Source organism: Schistocerca gregaria, chromosome 7 (genome assembly GCF_023897955.1).
Source record: "Schistocerca gregaria isolate iqSchGreg1 chromosome 7, iqSchGreg1.2, whole genome shotgun sequence".
NCBI classification, from domain to species: Eukaryota; Metazoa; Arthropoda; class Insecta; order Orthoptera; family Acrididae; genus Schistocerca; species Schistocerca gregaria.
In genome coordinates this window covers 314,154,372-314,175,538 of record NC_064926.1, presented here as the reverse complement: position 1 = coordinate 314,175,538, position 21,167 = coordinate 314,154,372, and the positions used below count along the sequence as shown (strand labels likewise).

Below are 21,167 nucleotides of genomic sequence, written 5' to 3'. Positions count from 1 at the left end.
CCCATCCTCTCCCACCCCTGCCTGCTGCCGTGCCTGTATTCCCACGTCCCACCCGGTCTCCATCTCTCCACCCTCCTTACACTCTCCCAAGGTGGCTTCCGGCAGCTCCCCCTCCCTGATGATGCCCTCCTCCCATCCATATACCCCTCCTACCAACTTTGATCCTCTCTTCCTCTTCCTCTGTCTGTTCCTTTGGGCACGCTCCCTACCTCCTCCCTTTCTCCCCACTGCTCCCCCAGGCTTCCCCTCTCCTGTGCCTCTATCCCTCCTCCCATCTCCTCAGCCATTGGCATTTTTGTTCTCCCCTCCCCACCCTCTCTCCCCCTCACCTTTCCTCCCCTCTTGGCAGGTTCCCGGACTCGCACACGCTATGTGGACTTTCGCGTGCCGTAGGTCATCGCCATCTGCGTCTCGTGTATGTGACGTTTTGTGCTTTTAGTGTCTGCCTTCACGCTTCTACGTTCACTTGTGCCGAAGGATTCATCAGTGTTCGGTGCGCCGTGTCAACGTGTTTTCAGTGTCGTTATCGTCGAATGTGAATGACTCCATGTTTTTTTTTCTGTATCTGTGACCACTATTTTTTGCCCATCACTATGTTCATTCTGTTTCTCCAATGTGCGTTCTGTTATTGTCAACACTATGGCTGAAGAGCGGCGTAGCATGCCGCTGACAGCCTACCTGATTGTTTAGGTATTAAAATAACAATAAAGGAAAAAAACTAGTGTCAAACACTCGCTTAAAGATGGCTGTAATGTTGTCAGCCGAAATATCGTGGAAAGAAGTCGACGAGATCAGGCTGCAATCCCGAAATCTTGCGGATTATAATTATTGTTTTATTTTTAAACACATACTAAAAATACTACAAACTGTCCTCGTAGCAACATTATCTTACGCTGTTTCATTTAATTCTCGAACTTTTTAGGTTTTTGTTTCTTTGCAAAATCATCTCTCCTGTCTCTTTTCAACATTCAACAACAGTCGCTCACCACACTCTCATTTCATCTCCCACGGTATCTTATTTACTTGAGGGAACTCATTTTCCTGTTTATGCTATTTTAATATTGAAATAGTCACTTTATTTCATATTTTGCCTATTAGCCAATTTCGTTTCCCTGGACATTTTCATGCTATTTCTATTACTTATACCACAGCAAAAATTGTAATCACATAGTATCTTATATTCTACACATCTGTGTGGAGGTACCAACATCTGATGGCGTCCTTAACAACAGTTTCCTATGACCGTAGTAATCACAGGCACAATCTGCATATATATCATGTCTCAGAAGTGTAGTACATATGTGGAAAAAGATCAGTGGCTAATGTCACTGTATCAACTAAAAAACATTAAAGTACGTTACTTTAACTTTAAATAAAACTACCCTCAAGAAATTAATAGCGGCTATGGGTCCATTTATACAAAGTCTACCTTTTTCCATCTTATTAATGTAGCTAATGCGTAAGTATAGGAAGTGAACTTTTACACTCACGTAACACATTACTTCCTGAAATTTTCCATTGTGGTTCTGACATTGTTCGTGTAATCTGGCTGTTTTTACTCCCTACAAATTTTTGTAGTTTCTAACCTGAAGGCTCTTAGTGAATCTCTTTATCTGACATTCATTGCATTATCAACTTTTCATCTGTCATCAGTTTGTAAATGCGAGCACCAACAAAAATTACTCAATTCAATTTTTCTTTTCTGATGAGTGGAAATTTCACATAAATCTACTTAAAGCAGAAACCATCTATTGGAAGAGACCTTACAACTTCCTTCACTCAGCCGTATTTGGGATGCACGAGGGTCATTCATTAATTAAATAGACAAATTGTTCTTGAGAAAAAAAGTTTATTTTGCTAAACAATACTTTTTCTACTTTTGAACATAAGCCCTTGAACATTTATGCACTTGTTCCAAAAGGCTACAAGCTTTTTATTCCAGCTGCAAATAACTCTTTATCTTGATGTTTGAACGAATTTCCCATAAACTTTTTCATGTCCTCGGGTGGTCCTGGAACTTCTTCCCAGATAATGGCTCCTACAGCGCACCAAACAAATGGAATTCACTAGGTGCTCAATCAGGGCTCTAAGGGGGAGGAGTCAGTACTTCCCAGCCCATTTTGTCGACGGTTTCACGGGTTAGTTGAGCAATATAAGGACGTGCGTTGTCTTGCTCACACATCTCCTCCGAGATCCACTAGGTCTCTCTCTCATGGCTGGCTTCACTTTGTTTAAAAGCAAATCCGAGTAGTATTTGGTGTTCATTGTACGCTGCTCTTCGAGATAATCACAAAAAACTGGACCTTCAGCATCCCAAAACACTGTCAACATGACATTTCCCTCTGATTCTTGGGTTCTGAATTTTTTCTCGACAGGTGAGTTAGTATGCCTCCACTCCATGCTTTGTCTTTTTGATTCTGGATCATAACAGTGAACACAAGTTTCATCACAAGTTAAAATGTTGTTGAGAAAGTGCTCATCTTCTGTTTCATAACGTTCGTTAGCTCTGTGCACACTCTCAACCTTGTTTCCTTGTGTAGCAGCGTCTACTCCTTTGGGACCGGTCATGCACATGTTTTGCGGTACTTCAGCTTTTTGCATAAATGTTATGAATTGTGGCAGTACTAACTTGAATCTTATCAACTATCATTTCCACAGTCATACTACGATCGGCACGAATATGTCATCAATTCGATTTTCAAGTGAGGGAGTTGAAACAGCAACTGGTCGGCCAGAACGACGTTCGTCAGTCAACGACTCGCGACCGTTTTTGAACTGCTCCCACTAGTAAAAGTTTGCACGAATTAGACGACCTTCACTATAAACTTTAGACATTCTGCGGTACATATTCACTGGCTTCTCGCCTTCAGCAAATAGAAAGCGAATAACAGAACGTTGTTCAACTAATGTGGACGTTTCAAGCGGACTCGTCATTTTGAAATATATTTTTGAGATTATAAACAAAACAATGTATATACATCAGCTGATCAGAGCTCATCCCAGTGAAGCCAAATTAAAGCCATGAAAGTACCAAACTTTCCCTATTAAGAGTTTTTTCTCCAGGCCAATTTGTCTCTTTAACTACTGAATGACCCTCGTAGTTGTGGAAGTCTTGCGATCTACAAGAGTTTGGAGTAAATCGTGTATCACGCGATGGTCCACCACAACCTACAAGAGTTTCATACAATGTGGTTTGTGCCCCAGGCACAAAATGTGTCCGATTTCACCAAATCTTTATATTCCAATGCTTTTGCTTTCTCGGCTACGCAACTTGTGCCGTGCGCTGCTCGCGTTCATGCCGTTTATTGCTTGACAGCTTGTGTTGCGGTGTCGCTGTCTCGTTTCTTTCTCGATTTACTGGCGTCACTAAGCTGCTGGTTTGCTTGCCCGTGAGTGGCAGCATCAGCGCTTATCGATAAGTGCAGTGTCATACTATCTCCGGAGCGACCGCTAGTATTTCCGGCTCGTGGAGTTGAGTCGAGACGCAGCAGCAGTGAGGTAGGGACAGCCAGTACTCTCCGACCGCTGGCGACACACATGCGCTGTCCGACGGAAGGAGACTGGAGTGGGAAGGACCGTTGGTTGGTCGTTCAGTCTGTCGTCTCATCGGGCGACGCGTATGTTGGTCATCTTGCCGGACGTGGGTCGGTTTCTACCTTGTGCAGAGATGTCGGGTCGCCAATGGGCAAGAGTTACCTTTGCACGGTTGGGTCCGAGCCAGTGTGCTCAGGTCGCTGTGTCTTCGAGTTCCGAACGGACATGGAGTTGAGTCGGAATGGAGCTGCAGTGAGGTCCGGACAGCCAAGACTCGCCCGACTGCTGCTGACACACATGACTTGAGTGGGGACAAAATTGGTTGGTCGTTCGGTTGGTCGTCTCACCGGGAGATGTGTATCGGTCCTCGACCGCTTTGGGTTCTCTGTGTGTGTCGACTTATCATTCGTCCTGGTTGTGCCACAGTGATTGCTTTTACGATTGTTCGAGTTCTTGTGGAAGGGTTTTCGTGGATCTGTGTGTAGCTTGTGTAATTTCCACTGAGCAGTTATGTTAATGCTGTCTGCGTACTGGAGTAGGTAGTCGGTCGGTTTGGACAGAGTAGCGAGGAAGTCTCCGCGGCGAGGGCTTTAGCGTAGTGTTCCGCTGTGTGTTTTTTCCTCCCCGTGTTGATGCTGTCCGTACCGCGTGTAGTTTGACAGCCTTTTGGTTTTGCTTATATTTTTGAGTGTTAATTGTGTCTTAGCTGTTTTTAGACCCAATTTTGAAGACGTAGTGCTGCTGGTATTTTCGTCCTCGACTGATATTTTACGTTGTCTTGCCGTTGGTCGGCGCAGTGGAATTGATTTGGTTGTTGGTCGGGTTGCTGTCTGATTACTTAGTCTTATTCTTGGCTACCTATCTCACCTAATCTTACGTTGGTATTTCCTCCTCAGGCAGACCCTTGGAACACTTCTCAGCGCCATTGTTCTGTAGTTTTTAGATTGTGATTTTTGTCTCAAGTACGGTGCGAGGACTTCAGCCGCCTATTCATTTAGTTTGTTTTAATTTTAAAATAAGGCCTTTAGCAGTCTTAAATTAAAACTTTGAAGAGTCTTGCTTAAACATTTTTTTAAAAAATTGCGTATTGGAAATCGTTATTGTTATCCAGGTCATAAACCTTGAGTTTTCTGTGTTCGGTATGTGGCCTTCAGCCGAACTCTATGTGAAACATTTTATGATAAGGCCTTCAGCTGTAAAATTGAAAAATCACTTGTTCAAAACTTCGAAAATAAAGTGTCTTCGATTTTGCAGCTCGGTATCCTGATAAAACCGAAAATTGAAAATCTTTAATCCGTTATGGAAAATGTGATATCGCACATCGATACCACCAATGGGCTTCACAGTTGGCAATGAAACAGCAAGTTTCCATCACATGCCAATAGCGGGCGCATGGGATCTGACGGACCCATTTATGTGTGCCCACTGAGCCACGCCTCCAGTGGCTCGTTGCTCCGTACCGTGAACACCCTGTGTCACTGCGATACAGTATGGCGGGCAGCAACCATTCAGACTAGTTGCACTTGGAGCCTCTTTGTTACGACTCCATAATATGTGCTTAGTACAAGACTCTTCCATGTTGACGCTGAGAGCTGGACTCTATTTCCTGCTACCGTATTTATAATGAGAATATTTATAATATGCATGGAGAAATATAAGTTAAGTGAATCTTCTGTTTAATATGTTAACTTGTTCAGTAATCATTTCTGCTCCAGTCCAGCTTTCCTATGATGGCAGTTGCCATGCCCCTCTGTAGTCCACCTCTCCTTTATCACTGTTCACAGAACAAAACTCTGAACGAGATAGAATAAAATTAACTACAGTTTTGAACTCAACATAAAAATGTGAGTTGAGAACACGTTTATTTTCACTCATTTCATATCATACAGACTGATGAAATTGATGTACAGAGTTGTTAAACGGAGAAAAGGATTACACTTATTCTTCCCAAATCGTGCTTTACATATAGATACATCTTGGTATCAATACCCTGACAGGCACTTACGTCACTGAATTTCGTGTTAGGTAATATTATACAAATTTATAGTGTTCACTGTGCATCATACTATAGAGGGACATATCAAATGTAATGTGCGCACCCTTGTGTCGTAAATAAATAGCTAGTTTACAAAAGGATGCACACAATTGTTAACGCGGACGTATTGTCGGCAGAAACAGCGTTTTCCCGCCGTGTGGGAGAGGGACCCTTTGCCGTGACTCGGCTGGTGGATGTGAGCAGTCACCAATCATCAGTTATCAAGGCGATGTCGTTTGCCTGGCGCTGGCGGCCGTAGCTGGGTGCAAAGCCATTTCAATTCTAGTCGCAGGCGCTCGCAGTTCATCGGCGCTGAATGCCTGGTTGTCCCTGGCTGTCGTATTGCCTTCAGAAGTCGATTTGCTTCCTGGGGAAGAGAATTAATACATTAAAAATTGAGCTGATGAAGTGGTAGCAGCGTCGCAGAACTACTGTTTTAGGGTAGAAATAAAGTGTGCTATATCTGTCTGTGAATTCTGAGAACTTTGTTTCTCAGGTGCAGACTTGGTAGCAACTAGGCGGTGGCTCAAACATGTGACAGAAACAATCTGTATGAAACATGCACAGGCAGCTCTAGCAGATGTACGGTAACAGATGCACACAGAAGAGAAATTTCTGGGTTAGCCACATACTTAGCGCTCTTGGTGAAACGTGTCAATGGTATCAAGTACTTTTTCAAATAGCGTGACTGGTCATGTAACAATGACAAGAAATTATGTAGCAGTTGTCCTTTAGTGTTACCCATCAATGCCTGATTAGTGCGTACAACTTAATTTCCACCTTTACGAAGTGCGATAAAAGGACGCCTTATTATTTATGAAACAATTGATGAACAAATCACAAACCAAAAAGGAACTGTTTTATGTAACGATTAACGGCAGTGTTTTCCATGCAGTTTAAGAAATACAACTGTTTGTTGTCATTCAGTAAAAAACTAATCAAGGAATTTCTAAAATATGATTGAGTTTAGATGTTTCTCTGATAGTTAAGAGAAAGATTTGGTTTTCAGGTCAGCTAAAGTGTTTGGTGGGGAAGGGACGTACGCACAGTCTTTAATGGAACTCCACAGAAAGAACAACATTGGTGTAAAGTTTGGGGAGCGAGGTGGCCATCCGAATGGCCCCTCACGACCAATCTACCATACTGGAAGGCAGTTATCGAAGAAACCTCGAACTTCCACGAGGAAATGAGATGGTGTCTGCTTGGAGGTTCTGTAGCGTATTTGGGGAGACATTTATGCCGAACAGTTTTTGCGAAGTTAGTTTCAGAAACCAAAACATACAGCGAGCACGCTCGGCACCAGTGCAAATAGCCACTGTAACAGTGTGCTACACTGGCGCTCCTGGTGGCAGAGTGAGGTACTGATGCACTATGCGAATCAAACTTAGGTTGTTTGCTACAAAACGACGCATATACAGATTCTGTAAGTTACCTCAATAAATGTGTATATCATTCTAAACTTGTAAAGTCCTTTTTGGATCACCCTATATTTTTGGTACTCGAGGGAACACTTCGTATGTATTTTCAGTTACAAATTAAAGATAGCCGTTTTTTTTGCCGGGTGCGATTGAGGAGACTATTATACCATCGTATGCAATATGGAAGAGAAGTATAACGCACAGATGGCCTTATGTTGACGTTCACAGAAATAGGTGTGTGGGAATGGTATCACTGTTTGACAAGGGCCTGACAGGATAAGTAGCTGGTCGAGTGAGAAACAAGGTGCGTTATCTAACCAACAATAGGGTGACAGGATGCTCACATGTAATGCTACAAACGACAGTGAGCGCTAATTAATGCTTGCCACTGTGAAAGGTAGTCGATTACGTCGTATACAATGTTATAGCTAAGTTTCCTTTCCTTTTTTTATATATTTTTTTTATTTTTTGGGGGTGGGTATGGGGTTAATCTGTGACGTGACTGGTTTGATGCGATCCACCTTTTCATGTCTGAGTGTAGCACTTGTGCCAGATGTCCTCAGTCGTTTGTTGGATTTATTCTAAACTCTGTCTTTATCCACGCTTTGTTAAATATCATGGAAGTTATTTCTTGATGTCTTAACATACATCTCATTGCCGTTCCCTCTTCTTGTCAATATTTTACACTTGTTGCTCTCCTTGGAGATTCTGCGGAAACCTCATTTCTTACATCAGTCCACCAACTTTTCAATTGCTTAGTATAGACCCACATCACAAACGCGTCGGTTCCTATCCTTTACCGTTTTTCCGCAGTCCATGGTTCACTTCCATACAATGCGTTCTCCAAACAATTTACAAAATTTCTTCCTCAAATGAAGGCCGATGTTTGCTATAAGACATCTTTTGTCTAGGAAAGCCTTCTTTGCCTGTGCTAGTCTCCTGTTAATGTCCTCTTTGTTTCCGAGTTAGCACAACTCCTTAACTTCGTAACCACAAACCTTGATCTTAAGTTTATTTGTTAATTTCATTTCTGCTAGTCCTCAAAGATTTCTTAATTCTTCGTTTTATTGTCAATTGTCAATTAACATTCCGTGCCCCCCCCCCCCCCCCCCCCCCCCCATGTACCATGGACCTTGGCGTGGGTGGGAGGCTTGCGTACCTCAGCGATACAGATAGCCGTGCTGTAGGTGCAACCACAACGGAGGGGTATCTGTTGAGAGGCCAGACAAACGTGTAGTTCCTGAAGAGGGGCAGCAGCCTTTTTAGTAGTTGCAGGGGCAACAGTCTGGATGATTGACTGATCTGCCCTTGTAACACTAACCATAAGGCCTTGTTGTGCTGGTACTACGAACGGCTAAAAGGAAGGGGAAACTACAGCCGTAAATGTTCCCGAGGGCATGAGGCTTTACTGTATGGTTAAATGATGATGGCGTCGAATTGGAAAAAATATTTCGGAGGTAAAATAGTCCCCCATTCGTATCTCCGGGCGGAGACTACTCAGGAGGTCGTCGTTATCAGGGGAAAGAAAACTGGCATTCTATAGATCGGAGCGTGGAATGTCAGATCCCTTAATCGGTAGGTTAGAACATTTAAAAAGGGAAATGGATAGTTTACAGTTAGATATAGCGGGAATTAGTGAAGTTCGGTGGCAGGAGGAACAAGACGTCTGGCCAAGTGAATACAGGGTTACAAATACAAAAGTAAAATAGGGGTAATGCATGAGTATGTTTAATAATGACAAAGAAATAGGAGTGTGGGTAAGCTACTTCAAACAGCATAGTGAACGCATTATTGTGGCCAAGAAAGAACAAGAAACCCACGCCTACCACAGTAATACTAGTTTATATGCCATCTAGCTCTGCAGATGACGAAAATATTGATGAAATGTATGATGAGATAAAACAAATTATTCCACAGCGAATGGAGACGAAAATTTAATAGTCATGGGTTACTGGAATTCGATAGTAGGAAAAGGTAGAGAGGGAAGAGTAGCAGCTGAATATGGAATGGGGGTAAGAAATGAAATAGGAAGCCGCCTGGTAGACTTTTACGCAGAGCATAACATAGTCATGGCTAACACTTGGTTTAAGAATCATGGAAGAAGGTTGTATACGTGGAAGAGGCCTGGAGACACTGGAAGGTTTCAGATAGATAATACAATGGTAAGGCAGAGATTTAGGAACCAGGCTTTAAATTGTAAGATATTTCCAGTGGCAGATATGGGATCAGACCACAATCTATGTACTGTAGATTAAAATTGAAGGGACTGTAAAATGGGGGGAATTGAAGGAGATGGGAGCTGGATAAAATTAAAGAACAAGAGGTTATAGAGATTTTCAGGGAGAGCATTAGGGAAAGATTGACAAGAATAGGGGAAAGAAATACAGCAGAAGAAGAATGGGTAGCTTTGAAAGATGAAATAGTGAAGGCAGCAGAGGATCAAGTAGGTAAAAAGACAAGGGCTAGTGGAAATCCTCGGGTATCAGAAGATATATTGAATTTAACTGATGAGAGGAGAAAATATAACAATGCAGTAAATGAAGCAGGCAAAACGGAATACAAACGTCGCAAAAATGAGATCGACAGGAAGTGCTAAATGGCTAAGCAGGGATGTCTAGAGGACAAATGTAAGGAAGTAGAGGCATATATCACTAGGGGTCAGATAGATACTGCCTACAGGAAAATTAAAGAGACCTTTGGAGAAAAGAGAACCACTTGTATGAATATCAAGAGCTCAGATGGAAACCTAGTTCTAAGCAAAGACGGGAAAGCAGAAAGGTGTAAGGAGTATATAGAGGGTCTATACAAGGGCAATGAACTTGAGGACAATATTATGGAAATGGAAGAGGATGTAGATGAAGATGGAATGGGAGATACGATATTGCGTGAAGAGTTTGACAGAGCAGTGAACCACCTAAGTCGAAACAATGCCACTGGGGTAGACAACATTCCATTAGAGCTACTGATAGCCTTGGGAGCGCGAGCCATGTCAAAAGGTTTCCATCCGGTGAGCAAGATGTATGAGACAAGCGAAATACCTTCAGACTTGATGAAGAAGATAGTAATTCCAATCCCAAAGAAACCAGGTGTCGAAGGTGTGAAAATTACCTAACTATCAGTGTAATAAGCCATGGTTGCAAATTACTAACGCGAATTCTTTACAGACGAATGGAAAAACTGGTAGAAGCCGACCTCTGAATGATCAGTTTGGATCACGTAGAAATGTTGGAACATATGAGGCAATACTGACCCTACAACTTATCTTAGATGGATTAAGGGAAGGCAAACTTACGTTTGTAGCATTTGTAGACTTAGGGAAAACTTTTGACAATGTTGACTGCAATAATCTCTTTCAAATTATGAAGGTAGCAGTGGTAAAATACAGGGAGCGAAAGGCTATTTACAATTTGTACAGAAGCCAGCAGGCAGTTATAAGAGTCGAGGTGCATGAAAGGGAAGCAGTGGTTGGGAAGGGAGTGAGACAGGGTTCAAGCCTATTCCAGACGTTATTCAATCTGTACATTGAGCAAGTAGTAAAGGAAACAAAAGAAAAATTTGGAATAGGGCTGCAATATCAGCAGAAAACTTTATCATTGGTATCCTGTCACATTGAATTTTAATCCTCCTCCTGAACGTTTGTTTTATTTACATCATTGCTTCTTCGATGCACAATGAGAAGCAAAAAGATTGACCTGACCGAATAATTTATATTCCAACAACAGAGCAGTGAGGATGCCCTAGTTCAGAAGTGCCAGCGTTCGCAACTCGACAGTAAATGTCGAGATTCACTGCAATTTAACTCATAGTATCATTTCTCTTGAAAGTCATTATTCGAACACTTAGAAACGACTGAAATAAAAAAAAAATACTCGTCGGTAGAATTACTACAGCGACAATAGATTCACATCTGTTTCATTGGCTGAGTGGATAGGATGACCGTTTACGAAAGTAAGGGATGAGCGTGCGCGTCTAGCTGGACTAGATTGTAATTTTTTATTTAGACCTGCGAATGTAATATTTTATACCTTAATTCGTTACAAATTGTGCAGTTGTAGACATTTCTAGGTTCCACATTCTTTCAAAAGTTTCTATTTTGTAATACTTTAATCTTTAGACAAACAGCCATCGTAGAAAAATTGAACATGGATGTATTTTTGCCACCTGGTGTCTCTACAGTTTTCAGCTAAGAGAAGCGTATCAGCTGATTGGCATATTTTTCTAAACCCTTCAGCCTGATTTACACAAGAGAATGAATGTGCCTTCCAGAATGTATTGTTTCCAGTTTAATATTCGTTCTTCAACTACGGTAGGCCTTCGACCGTTACTCTGAAAAGAAGAGGTCCGGTATCTCCTTGGTAGCGTGTCAGTTTACTGTACTGGCAGGCGTTGATGTGTCGGATCGAATTTCACCGCAGACTTTTTTTATCGCGTCCCAAATGTCTCGTGCTTTATTTACGTTTGGCTATTAAATTATATTTTATATTTCTATTTTTTCGATATTCTCTTCAATATATAACTTACTATGGTTTGTGAATTTGATGTCTAAAAATAATCTTCCTTGGAAGGTAATATTTATCGGACGTCCCATAACAATAAAAATAGTCATCATTGGAGGGTGATATGCATCTGACCTCCAATAAAAATAAAAATAATGTTCCTTGTAGAGTGATACTAATTTCACCTCCACAAAAGTACAAATAGTATAGTAATAAGTAGATATCCATTTTGAAATTAATATTACTGGCCTAAAACTAGGTAGGCCTTTTACAGAACAATGCAAGAAAGTAAAATGAAGAGTAGGCTACGTATAACTTCCGTATTTCGTCCACTTGCCATTGGCATCAAGAACAGTACATGGAAGAAGTCCTCATCTATGGCAATTCTCTCTCACTAAGAATAAACTTAATCCCTTAGGCCATTCACAGTTCCCGGAGGACGGTCTGGCCAATTGTCCTGTAGAGACTTCTTAAGGTGAGCCGATACGTGCTCTATGCGACTGAGGCAAGGGCACGGAAGGCACAGGATAGTATTCTCTCTCCTTTGAAACCAGTTCTGTACCATAACGCTAGTGTGGAACAGATGATCATCATGTTGGTAAGTGAGATGTACTTCGGGGTGCCAAATTAGAGCTTCAGGGTTGATTAAATTTTCAAGCAAATGTTCATAGCTTGCTGAAATGCAATCGTAAGACATAGAGCCCGAAAGTTTCACACTTAGGCGTCAGCTTGTAGCTTGTGTGGCCACGGAGCGCGCCTCATACCGTCCCCCACCTGTCCATTAAACAAGAACAGGACCTCTGCTCATGGACTCAGCTGTGCACTTGTCGGAGAAAAAGACTTTCCTCCAATCGACATCTTTTCGTGAACTCACAATTGCTAGTATATCCACAACTTATTCGTCAGACTACGGGACCTAATTCTATGGTCTTTTAATCGCCTGAGAGCAGTTCTCGGCCAACCCCTGAAATGTGAAGCTCTCCTTAGTTTTCGGGTTAGTGACAAAGGAGCATTCTGGGGCGCCCTAACCAAAGCTTTTCCGTATGGTGACTCGTGGTCTTCCAGGTAATGGACGTCTCGCTATCTCAGCTGTTGAGGCATCTGTAACTAATTTACAGCGCAAGATATCCGTGGAAATATTCAACAAGCCTAGTGCTAAACGCAAACTTAGTGTTTGACGAATAAGTTGCCTTACAATGACAGGGAAGTTACAGCTGCGATGACACAATTGCATGTCACGTAAAATTATCCAAAGACAGTGAGTCCCGGTGATGAAGTGCCGTTATACGGCAAGAGGAATCTTGAGTCAAAAACATGTTCAGTTTAAAATGGTACAGGGACGACAGTGGCGGTTACTCTGATGAAGCAGATATAGTTGTACATATGGCTTGCTGCTTCTACGTAAAATACACCCATGCTTATAAATTACAGATAATGCTGATACATGCTGAAACAACGCTCTGGTGGGCGGTTTGCGGGTTTAAATCACCTCGGGGTATGACCATGCGGTTCATTTGACTTCAGTCGTCGTACGGTGGCGCTGTCAACAGTCTACATACGCAGAGGCGTGTTGGTGCATGTCAGAGTACGTTGCAGCAAGGAAGTGTGATGTTTCCAGGGGTGCTAATGGTGACTGTGTGTTGAAAATGGGTGAAAGAACACGTATTGATGACGTTATGAGGGGTGGAATTCTAGGGCGACGGGAGGTTGGTCAAACACAGTAGATCGTAGCACGGCCCCTACGTGTGCCACGAAGTGTGATGTCAAGATTTTGGCAATGATTCCAGCAGACAGGAAACGTGTCCAGGCGCTACAGTACGGGACGTCCACAGTGTACAACACCACAAGAAGACCGATTCTCACCATCAGCGACCGCAGACGGCCACGGAGTACTGCAGGTAGCCTTGCTCGGGACCTAACCGCAGCCACTGGAACATTTGTCTCCAGACACACAGTCTACAGACGACTGAACGACATGGTTTATTGGCCCGGAGACCCGAAAAGTGCATTCCACTGGCTCCTGGTCACAGGAAAGCCCGTAAAGCCTGGTGTCAAGAACCTGGTCCCAGGTTATGTTCACGTACGAGTCTAGGTATAGTCTGAACAGTGATTCTCGCCGGGTTTTCATCTGGAATGTACCAGGAATTAGATACCAACACCTTAATGTCCTTGAAAGGGATCTATCTGTATGGAGGTTGTGGTTTGGTGGTGAGGGTATATCAGGCGAATGGAGTTGTCTGCCTGTTCTCCAGACATAAACCCCATCTAGCACGTCTGGGATGCTCTCTGTCGACGTATAGCTGCACGTCTTCAAACCCCTAGGACACTTTAGGAGCTCTGACAGGCACTGGTGCAAGAATGGGAGGCTATACCCCAGGAGGTGCTCGACCACCTGATCCAGAGTATGCCAACCCGTTGTGCGACCTGTGTACGTGTGCATGGTGATCATATACCATATTGATGTCGGGGAACATGCGAAGGAAACAGTGGCGTTTTGTAGCACATGCGTTTCGGGACGGTTTTCTAAACTTATCACCAATACCGTGGACTTACAGATCTGTGTCGTGTGTGTTCCCTATGTTCCTATGCTATTAGCCTCAGTTTTTTGTAGTGCCACGTTGTGTGGCACCACATTCTGCAATTATCCTTTATTTATTAGCATGAGTGTAGAATGATAAATTACGTAGTCGATATGCTAGGGAGCAGTGATCTGCAAGTATAACAATGTGTCTGAGATCAATGGCGGGATGGGCTGTAGCTTTCCTTGTACCTGTATGTAAGTCCCCACCATTGTATCTGACTTGTGTTTACATTAAATTCACACTGTTTATATCGTCTTGTCCCTATATGTGTAAATCATCTAGACACAAAATGGCGCCACACCACTTGTAAGATCACCCGCTGCCAGAATGTGCGTTCCCTGCTGATGTCTCACCTGGTCTTAGCAGGGCCTTGTCCAAGTTGAGAGCGGGCATTTCGAAAGCCAGTGAGACAATGGCAGCAAGCGGCAGCGTCAGTGCCATGTCACCCAGCATTTTATGTACCTGCAATACACACATAATTTGCAGATGTTTAAACATAGCGCTCTTAAGAAAAATTCTTATTCTCTTCTACAACAAAATTTTCGAGATCTGTAAGTCTACGAATTAAGCGTTTGATACCACACTTGTAAGTACCCAGAGGAGGCATATTATACCGTGGAAAATGAGTGATGAACTGGAAAAAGTTTTCCTTTGTTCTCTCTTAATCGTGTGAATCGAACTTGGCAATGACCAAAGGGTAGTATTCCGGCCAATGTGTAACATTGTACCGCCGAGAGGCTGTTTATATTTTGAGAACTTTTTCTGTTTTGTGTATGCGCAACGAACTATAATCAATAAATGTCTGCAAATGTGCATTAAATTGTATATGAATTAAGAATAAGATGTTAGTAGTTTTTTGAAACTGTTTAAAGTAAGAACAGTAGCCTACAACAATGCTTATGACCCATCATTACCTTACATATTAGATGCAACAGTTCAAAGCAATCACACAGAATGATCACACTGTTACTTAGTAGCAGAATAAAGAAAATCTGTATGTCTGCCTTTTCTCGGTAACATCTTTTATCGACTCACAAAGCTATTTAAATTATACAACATCAAATTAAGTATGTACACAACTAACGAAATATAAAACAAAGTAGTTTAAAAAGAGCTGCTCATCTTAACATAAACCACCTATGTATAAACTACTGCTGCTACTGCATACAAGAAACGGGAAGAAGCTCAGAAATGTGATACAAAAGGTGCATCACCGCACTTTGTTTACAAAGTTTAAATAAATACTGTTTTGATTCCCAACAGCACAAAATAGACGATCGTTTGCAGACATAGAAAACAGCTTTCATATTCTGCAGAGCGTAGACAAGGGGATAAAGACTGATTTTCTGGAAAAATTAGAGATTTTCACCCACATTCCTAAATCAACACACACTATCTTAAATGAAGAATTAGAATTAGCGAAGCACCCATTCTCCAGATTTTTAAAAGAAGTTTCGACGTTGCAAAACAAAGCCCTTATCATTACACCCCGCACTAAAGCAAACAAACAAACAAACACACACACACACACACACACACACACACACAAACCACTTTCTTCTTAAGTAACGCTCCAACTTATTCCGACTCTCTCTCTCGTTATCTCTTTCTTCTTCAACCCTCTCCTTGTCCCCTAACACCTGTCAATAACTGTAATTAATGCCATCAAGTAGGACCGTATGATTTTATGACGTCAGTACCTGTAGATAACTCGTCACATTGTACGCTTACCTGTTTCGATATTTTACAATGACAAAACTACCCCCACAGTGCTATAAACAATCACTAAGCGCTGCAGCACATGATGAGGTGTTGGGCAAGTTAAACCACTAATGGGGAAACAAAAATTCTACGACCAAGAAAGATGAATGGCTGTAGTCCTTTCTGAAAACATCTATTTATCACAGTCGCTGCGTTCTACATTTATAAGGGATAAAAAATTTATTTTTCTACCCAGAAAGGCAAAATCAAAGTGCGTAAATATCAAGATCATTATCTGACATTTGGCTTTACCGTCATTCTTTTGAATAATGGGGAATGGCAACAATGTGTTCTTCGTTTGGAGCTTTCAGACAATGGTAGCTTGAAGTCAACCGATAGATTTTTTTTAATTGTCAGACCAACAACTAAAAGGAAATGCCAGGTTTCTCAAAAAACAGGTATCAGATCCCAAGAACGCCCTAAGAGTTTTCCTATTGGTACAGTGCTTAACTGCAAAATACAAATCACTCACTTTATTGGCGAGAAATTACTTCTTTCTGGAGCCATCTAAATGTGCGAAGCCATGCATGGAGAAAGATTCGGCGGCAGTTTGAAGTCGAAACCACTCTCAGTTGATGCTGTGGGTCATCGAAACGATGCAGCAACCACTGTTTGAAACATCTACCACGACTTCACGACAGCCCAAAGTTTGATGACCACAATCTATCATGGACAAGTTGTGTTGGTTAACGTAGCGGTGGGGCGGCAGCATTTACTGGAATTAAAGAGTGGATTGTGGGAAAAATGTGTGCTGTTTCTCTCTCTGTAAACTCACACATCGCATGGTACACAGGGAGACATTGGCTGAACGATGTGGAAGCACGAGCTTTAACCAGTAGGCTATTTTCCATTCTTTGTGACGAGATGAGTCCCACTCAGAATGCGCTTCTACTGCACAGAGAGGTACGTCGTTGTTGTACGGTAAAGATCTTCGTCGTATTGTGGAGAGGAAGGATGAATGTCGTCTTTTCCTTCTGAATAGCAATCCTACACTTGCGGCTTCATTTCTGAACGAACAATGGCCTCTACTATTGTGCTACGTGGTCGATGATTATAAGAAACTTCACTATCTTAAACTATCACATGAAGGCCGAAACAGTAATATAATCTTTCTGAGCGAGAAAGTGCTCGTGTCTAAAGGGAAAACTTGGAGTTTGGGAAACCTAGATGGGTAAGGTAACAATGAGATATTTTCTTGTCTGAATGATATCGTGACGGAAAAGTTTGAAGTAGCTGAAATTAGTAAATTGGCATAGTACATCTCGAAGACCTTTGTCAACAATTCGAGCATTAATTTCCGTAACATACAACTTATCAATAATAGGAGGAGCTAACAGATCTGTCAGAACACTCCGAAATGAATTTAAATCGAAGTCTCTTGAAAATTTTTGGGTTCACACTCGGAAAGAATATCTCAGTTTAGCAATAATTTCTTTTTTGGATAATCAGTTTGAATATAAGAGTTTTCAAACTCATATTTAAATGTTGATTATTATCCTGTCTTATCCTGCCGTCATTTGTATGTTCAGATCTTTCAGCTATCAAAAAATTCTAAACGAACTAAAAGCAATGTAGATGGAAACAGTTTAACCTTAACTAATTAACTTGCCAATTAATTTGTAAAAAAATATGTAGTGGAAGAGACATATTTACTCAGTTCCAATAATTGCACACGCAGTTGTGGCTATTTATGAGCTATTTGTGTTTGTTAACTTCCACCACCTTTGAATAATGTAAATGCACGATAATTAAAAACAATGTTCAACTCTGATGTCATCGAAAGACCCTCTCTACTATTGTAATTGTTGGAGCTGACACTTGCAGTATTTAAACAAAAGTAAATAGACATGGTAGGCCGTTTTTGTGCAAAATGCGAGAAGTGCTTAGGAAGGAAAGAAAAATAGAAGGGGGAAGGGGTGGGAGGATGAGAGGGTCGGCCAAATTGTTTATGTTTCAGAGAGAGGGGAAGGCGGGTGGGGGCGGCCGACGGAGAAGGTTTGAGATCCCCTGGTCTAGAGAGCTGCAACAATACTGGAGCGTCGCCACGGAGATGTATACAAATTAGCGTTACATGACTGGTTGAAGCAGACCTGCAAAGCTCTCGTGCCAAGCCTTCTACAACGATCAGGGACCTTCTGCCGCCGGCTCTACTGTAGCCCACTGCGCCGGCCGGAGTGGCCGAGCGGTTCTAGGCGCTACAGTCTGGATCCGCGCGACCACTACGGTCGCAGGTTCGAATCCTGCCTCGCGCATGGATGTATGTGATGTTCTGAGGTTAGTTAGGTTTAATTAGTTCTAAGTTCTAGGCGACTGATGACCTCATAAATTAAGTCCCATAGTGCTCAGAGCCATTTGAACCATTTTTTGTAGCCCACTGCAGCTGTTCTTTCGCTAGCTCCACTGTAGTGACATCGGTCTTGTCTGTGTAGAAGGTGGGCACAACACTAATCTTCCGTTCTTATTTCCCAGTGATTTATATGTAAACTGTACATCGAACTCTAAGCATGCCATCAAAGACATCATAAAGACCAGGAAGAGACACTAAAATGGAAAAGAAAACAAAAATTCCTATTCTTTGTCCTATGACCCTATTCATTTAATGTTCCAGATTTCTAGAGAAGAACACGACGCACTGTTTCAAGAGTAGTGCAAAAACCGGTGATAATTCTTAATTCTGGTGTACGATTTCAAAAATTACGTGAGATACAAGGGTTAGATCTTAAATAGTCGCAACTACTTATTTACAGCTCGTACAAAATCGATACATGTTTCAAAGTTTTACTGGCCTTCAAAGTAGTCACCAGCGTTGTGCATTTTCATCTGAGTTTTCAGAGCACGTGCTTCGGTAAGTGCCGATGTGATACGGAATACCACTCAATCAATGATATGAAGATTACAGCACTGCATTGATACCAATGGTCATCACTTCGAACACCTTTTATAAATTGAGGTTCATGCCACCTTTGTAACCTTTTTTGACCTTAAAAGACCTTACTGTTACACATCATTGGATTCGTCTCGATAATCGCTATCAGAAAATAATTATCAAACTTCAGCACTCCATTTAAAAAAAAACACAAAGTTGACGTTCATGTCTCTGAAGCGACCCCACTAAGCAACAAAAACCCAGCATCATATTGTGGCCCCAATTGTCCCATGCAACTTTTGTCCCACAAACGTTTCAGCTCCTATAATACTTTCGGAGTTATTCCTGGTGGCAATAGTTAGTGACTCGCCCTGCAGAACTGAGGATGTAATAAAGTTAAATTGTTAAATTGTTCGAAGTTTTTTCACTGGTTCCTCTCACCTACGACATCACCACACGCGCCTACCCCCTACAAAGGTGCCACCACATAATGGTCCATACATTTCTCAAAGCAAAACAAACTTGCTCTTCTACATCTACATCTACATCTACATTCATACTCCGCAAGCCACCCAACGGTGTGTGGCGGAGGGCACTTTACGTGCCACCGTCATTACCTCCCTTTTCTGTTGCAGACGCGTATGGTTCGCTGGAAGAACGACTGTCTGAAAGCCTCCGTGCGCGCTCGAATCTCTCTAATTTTACATTCGTGATCTCCACGGGAGGTATAAGTAGGGGGAAGCAGTATATTCGATACCTCATCCAGAAACTCACCCTCTCGAAACCTGGCGAGCAAGCTACACCGCGATGCAGAGCGCCTCTCTTGCAGAGTCTGCCACTTGAGTTTGCTAAACATGTCCGTAACGCTATCACGGTTACCAAATAAACCTGTGACGAAACGCGCCGCTCTTCTTTGGATCTTCTCTATCTCCTCCGTCAACCCGATCTGGTACGGATCCCACACTGATGAGTAATACTCAAGTATAGGTCGAACGAGTGTTTTGTAAGCCACCTCCTTTGTTGATGGACTGCATTTTCTAAGGACTCTCCCAATGAATCTCAACCTGGTACCCGCCTTACCAACAATTAATTTTATATGATCATTCCATTTCAAATCGTTCCGCACGCATACTCCCAGATATTTAACAGAAGTAACTGCTACCAGTGTTTGTTCCGCTGTCATATAATCGTACAATAAAGGATTCTTCTTTCTATGTATTCGCAATATATTACATTTGTCTATGTTAAGGATCAGTTGCCACTCCCTACACCAAGTGCCTATCCGTTGAAGATCTTCCTGCATTTCGCAACAATTTTTTAATGCTGCAACTTCTCTGTATACTACAGCATCATCCGCGAAAAGCCGCATGGAACTTCCGACACTATCTACTAGGTCATTTATATATATTGTGAAAAGCAATTGTCCCATAACACTCCCCTATGGCACGCCAGAGGTTACTTTAACGTCTGTAGACGTCTCTCCATTGATAACAACATGCTGTGTTCTGTTTGCTAAAAACTCTTCAATCCAGCCACACAGCTGGTCTGATATTCCGTAGGCTCTTACTTTGTTTATCAGGCGACAGTGCGGAGCTGTATCGAACGCCTTCCGGAAGTCTAGGAAAATAGCAGCTACCTGGGAGCCTGTATCTAATAATTTCTGGGTCTCATGAACAAATAAAGCGAGTTGGGTCTCACACGATAGCTGTTTCCGGAATCCAGTTTCTGGGAAGCCTCTCTTTGAAACGGCAATGATAATCGTCATGTGCTGTCTCGAGTAACATAGTCATGTATAAATTACGTCAGAAGAAAGTATTTCTCTGAATCTAATCTCTTACAAGGCGGCTATAATTAAACTTTCGCTGCTTCAGGGGGTCCCCATGAAAGACGAGTGATCGTAGGTCTATGGAACTTCGACGAAACGTTTGTAAGGACATGCAGAAGAGAAATGACGAATAAACGAATGAGAAAAACATATCTTCATTTCCATATCATAGGATAACACTGGTTGTTTGCGTACCATGTCTATGTTCCAAGTTGCAAACGTTGCTCAATATCACGACCATCTGCGTCGAAGACAGTCCGCAACCGCTCTGGAGATACCATTTCCGAATTGTTCGTGGCACTTTTCGACCGGCGGGCCATGGAATGTTCAGCTCTCGTGACACAACTCATGAACTGCTAGAAGACTGCACAATGCGACCAGGATACGCAACCATGGCAATAGTAATTTCTTCAATAGTTTGTAGTGCGGTTTGTCGGTCGGCGCCTACCAGAAGAATTCCAAATCGCTAGCTAATTCTAACTTCCGAATTGTGTTCTTCAGCCCCTGTGCCGATAGAAGTATTCCTTCAATGCGTCGATAATCGCGAAGAGCAGTAGCACTGTTGCTGTTGTTTCGATAAAACAGCTTTACGCGTAACGACTAGATACACTGTTCGCACAGAGTGTGGATTTACAAATAAGCAATTGACG

General features: G+C 42.2%; 1 protein-coding gene across 1 annotated transcript in view; it reads right to left on the bottom strand.

Annotated features, from left to right (window-relative positions):
• Positions 1-5,351: 5,351 nt before the first annotated feature.
• The window catches only part of LOC126281967 (nose resistant to fluoxetine protein 6-like), a 381,389-nt gene continuing 365,573 nt past the window's right edge, over positions 5,352-21,167 (bottom strand). Inside the window, exons 13-14 of the mRNA XM_049981343.1 lie at positions 14,419-14,527; positions 5,352-5,936 (exon numbers count right to left, since the gene is read on the bottom strand). Of these exons, the coding sequence (XP_049837300.1) occupies positions 5,791-5,936; positions 14,419-14,527 (255 nt within the window). The 3' untranslated portion in view covers positions 5,352-5,790. The remainder of the gene's footprint in view (positions 5,937-14,418; positions 14,528-21,167) is intronic.